Genomic DNA, 4845 nt, shown 5'->3' on the forward strand with positions numbered 1-4845 from the left:
GTTCCAGGTTGAATCCCCTAACCACTCTACCACAGCCGCCCCAAGGGTAGAACCTGAGGCGGGACCTTGTACGCGAACTCTGACGTGCGGCTGTGATTTATAAATGAAAGATGCGCAGAAACATGCGTACGCACGGTTTTATAAATCTGAATTTTTTTTGGCGTACGCCATTTCCGCCTTTTGGCCGTACGTTCACTTTTAGTATGGTTTCCACGCAATCCTTTATAAATGAGACCCCAGATGAGGTGAATTATTAAAACAAGACAGTATTTTCTTTCATCTTTTAAACACTAACACCCCACCTGTCCTTCACCGGGTCTTTCTTCTCCTTGTCCTCTTCACTGGCGCTCTCCTGGTCTGTGATGATGTCAGAGACCAGCTTGAGGGCCCGCTCTGTGATGGAAACTATTTTCTGGATGGACTGGAGCTCATCCTCTGACGGGTAAATAGCAGCATGCTTGGTCATGACGTAGCGGTCATCAGAGGAGTCAGGACGACGTGGAGGCTGGAAAACAGACAGTTTCAGCTTTGCCACTTTGACACACCAACAAAGACTCATCAAATGTTATTTTTATAATCTAATCCAGCCTTTAACTGTGCACCATTCAACAGGATGAAACGTGCTGTTCCTCAGAGGAATGCATATCGCCCAATGCCTTTCATTGCAGAGCTTTAACTACAATTCTCTCATGAAAACAGGGTGGCAGACATGTTGCTCCAGAGTGACAGTACAACCTTCATGTTAGGCCTCAGATAATGTGAGGATCAGTCTCAGCTACTACCACACGCTGCACAACATTACAAAAACCTGTTTATTTTCTTTAATATTATATTTTCCTCACTTTCTCTTCACTCATCCCTGTCAACTAAAGCAGGTGTGTTTAAATGTTCCTCTGGATGCATGATCATTTACTCATGTTACAACTAATTATAACAATTAGTTTAATCAATTATAATAACTGTAATTAGTAAGATATTTTCTTTAATAGATGTAAACACTTGTTTCTCTCCCTGCTACAAACTGTCACAATGAAACAAAGGTTTTATTCTAACTTTGATCTTGTGGCTCTAAACATACAGCATGTCGTTTAGTAGGAAAAATAAGACTTTTTTTTATTGTCCTAAAGGCTGCAGACTCTCAGGTTAAATTAAACAATAAGTTATTTTACTTCTGTGTGCTGCAAATCAAGATAATAAAAGTTATAAATCTTTACCATAGGACCCTGTGGCTGCAGACCAGGCATACCGGGCCGAACACCAAGAAGACCAGGAGGACCAGGGGGGCCCTGTGGATACCCTCCGTCTGGCATACGCCGCCGCTCATCCCAGTGATGCTGCTCCTCCTCCATACGCCTCCAGTACATGTCCTCCTCATAACGCCTAACAAAAAACAGTTTCCATGTTTGACACCTGACATCAGTGGCTCTTCTCTGACAATACAGACAGATGTTCTGATTTCTACTGTTATAGGAACTGACTTTACTCTCCTTATTAAAAAGTAAACACTGTTAAACAATAAATTGTCTCTCTCAGAATGCTGAGTTTATATCCAACTAGATGTGTGATTGTGTTTGGAAAAGGCAGTTTCTAAAAATCACAGCTCATTTTCACACTCGTCTTATAAAACTGTATTTTTAGTCATGCAGGATATTTGGTGCCCTCTCCACACACCTCAGACCATTTTGTACGCACCTTGGCTGCCACCTCCATGTTTAGAATTTAATCTACTGGATTAAATTTCTGAACAGATTTGGATCAGTTTCTAAAAAGAATCATTATTGATCACGTGTAGTTTCAGATCTAATTTTGTGCCTCGTTTGTTTCCTGTCAGAAGAGACTTCAGAGTCCAGCTCCAGGACTTGAGATGAGACGCCAGCAACACCTCTGGCTAATTTAAGGCAACAGTTGTTGCATCAAATCTTTGAACAGGTTGAAATGAAAGCGAGAGGACTGAGAGCCTCTGCAACACATGATGAAACTGAAGCACACGTTGGACTTTCTGGAAGCTCCTTCTTTAAAACTCTTCACCCACTAGTGTCAGCCCATTGAGACCCCAGCTGTCCAAACACTCATCCTTCCTGTTAATGGGGGTCCATCCTCTCCATGGTGTCCCTGCTCAGGACAGTCTCACTGAACTGTGTTTGTGACCAGCAGTAAGTCTGGACAGTCAGGACTTATTTTCATGTGTCCAACTAGAAAACCTGTTTTCTGGGCCGTACACATTATTTTCCTGTCCTCCTCTGCCTGCACCATGACAACCAGCTTAATAAATATTATTTAGAGCTGGTGTGGGTTTTAGACCTGGACATTCAGGGCTGTAGCCTCGAGGATTTTCTGTAATAAACAGCTTCCTGCAGATGTCCAAATCCATCTCCTGCACTCAAAATTCACAAAAACTAAATCTGAGAAGGAARATGTCTGAGACGACTCTGACTCTTTGGAGAACTTACAGAATTTTTTAACACGTTCAAATTTGTGTATCTTTAATTGGACAGCACTTTGGTTGGCCGTGTGCTGTTTTAGTGCTTTATAAATAAAAGTGGTGAAATTCAAATTGCAGGACTCTGTGACTCGTGCAAGGATTCTGAGAAGACAACTCCCTCACCAACGCTGCTCTCTAACCGTTCTCCAGCACAGACCAACATAACTGTCTTTTTATAATTGCACTAAATCTGATGGATCATGTACATGTAAAATACTTCAGTGAGGGATATGCTTGTGATTGGACCACAGCCTTACCTCATCTCCATCCTCCAGCGTTCCTCCTCCTCTCGTCGTCTCCAGTATTCTTCTTTCTGCATCTGTTTCCTCATCTTCTCCTCTTGAATCTTTCTGGCCCGGATGCTGGGCTTGACCTCGACCTGCAGATCAGGGTTCACTTTCTTCTACAAGATATACAGAAAAAACAGGTTTTATTGGTTTGAGCAGATTTCCTGCATTAATGAAACTCATTAAAAAGTTTTGACCTGCTTATTTCATTCAGTTTCACAGACAACAGGTTTGAGAACAATAAACTAGATCAGTGGCTGGAACCAAGAACAAAATTCACAATTTAACTCAGTTTTAGGATAAGTTTCTTCCTTCATTTTAGATTTCTATAATAATCTTTTTTCTTATTTTAATAATATTTTAATAAACTGAATAAATAAAATAAATAAATAAATTGGATCTGTTTTACACAAATGTTAAGGATTCTTATATCGCCAATGCAAGACCTATGGGTAATTCAGATCACAACCTTGTTTATCTGTGCTCAGAATATAAACCACTTGTTCAGAGACAACCTGTAACTACAAGTACTGTGAGAAAGTGGTCACAGGAAGCTGAAGAAGCCCTACAGGGATGTTTTGAAGCTACAGATTGGATTGTTCTTTGCCAACCGCATGGAGTTGACATAAATGCCATGACTGAGTATGTGACTGACTACATAAACTTCTGTGTGGACAACACCATCCCCAGCAGAACAGTGAGATGCTTCCCTAATAACAAACCCTGGATCACCAGTGAGCTAAAGGAACTTTTAAACAAGAAAAAAAAGAGCCTTTAGGGATCGAGACAGGGAGTTATTGAGGAGTATACAGAAGCAGCTCAAAGTCAAGATCAGATGCAGCAAGGGGGTTTATAGAAGGAAGCTGGAGAGTAAACTGAAAAGGAACAATATCAGAGATGTGTGGTCAGGGATGAAGAAGATCACAGGTTTCAAGCAAAAGGAGAATCGGATGGATGGAAGTCTGGACAGAGCAAATGAGCTGAACACATTCTTCAACAGGTTCAGCTCAGGAACAAGCTCATCTTCCTCCTCTCATGTCCCCAGCCAAACAGACATCTCACCCTCCTTTGACCCACAGCTTTCCTGTCAAACCTCAGATGTTTTATCTTCAACCTCAGTCATGGATTTTTCTTCTACATCCACAAGTTTGTCTTCAACTAAATCAGGAGATACTGCTGCTCCCTTTCCCTCCCCMTCCCACTTTTCTGTATCTAGAAGTCAGGTGAAGAGGCAGCTAGAGAGACTGAACCAGAACAAGGCTGCAGGTCCAGATGGTGTCAGCTCCAGAGTCCTGAAGGCCTGTGCAGACCAGCTCTGTGGGATTCTGCAACACCTCTTCAACCTTAGCTTGACCCAGGAGAAGGTGCCAGTGTTGTGGAAGACATCCTGTCTGGTTCCAGTASCAAAGAAAACTCACCCATCAGCCCTCAATGACTATAGACCTGTTGCCCTGACATCCCACATCATGAAGGTCCTAGAGGGTCCTAGAGAGACTCCTTTTGACCCACCTGAGTAAGCAAACAAGCACACATCAGGACCCCCTGCAGTTTGCTTATCGTCGTGGAGTTGGGAGTTGACGACGCCATCATACACCTGCTTCAACAAACCCACTGTCATCTGGATAATGCAGGCAGCACTGTGAGGATCATGTTCTTTGATTTCTCCAGTGCTTTTAACACCATTCAGCATGAGTTGCTTTGTCTGAAACTCCAGAAGACTCCGGTGGAGGCCTCAACAATCGCCTGTATCAAAGACTACCTGACAAACAGACCACAGTTTGTGAGACTGAAGGACTGTGTCTAACCATGTGGTCAGCAGCACAGGAGCACCACAGGGAACTGTACTCTCACCATTCCTGTTCACACTGTACACTTCAGACTTCCAGCACAAGTCAGACKGCTGTCATCTACAGAAATACTCAGATGACTCTGCAGTTGTTGACTGTATCAGAGATGGACAGGAAGCTGAGTACAGAGAGCTGGTGGACCGCTTTGTGACATGATGTGGGAACAATCATCTCATCTTGAATGTGAACAAAACAAAGGAGATGATTGTAGATTTCAGGAGAAATAGTG

At 42.7% G+C, this 4845-nt stretch overlaps 1 protein-coding gene across 1 annotated transcript in view; it reads right to left on the reverse strand.

The window, feature by feature from the left end:
• The window catches only part of LOC106534713 (zinc finger RNA-binding protein), a gene marked incomplete at its 5' end in the record, with an annotated part of 46261 nt that overhangs the window by 22120 nt on the left and 19296 nt on the right, over positions 1–4845 (reverse strand). The window contains 3 exon segments of the mRNA XM_014031438.1: positions 303–505; positions 1215–1380; positions 2740–2885. Of these exon segments, the coding sequence (XP_013886892.1) occupies positions 303–505; positions 1215–1380; positions 2740–2885 (515 nt within the window).

Source organism: Austrofundulus limnaeus, unplaced genomic scaffold, assembly GCF_001266775.1.
Source record: "Austrofundulus limnaeus strain Quisiro unplaced genomic scaffold, Austrofundulus_limnaeus-1.0 Scaffold1252, whole genome shotgun sequence".
Lineage (NCBI taxonomy): Eukaryota > Metazoa > Chordata > Actinopteri > Cyprinodontiformes > Rivulidae > Austrofundulus > Austrofundulus limnaeus.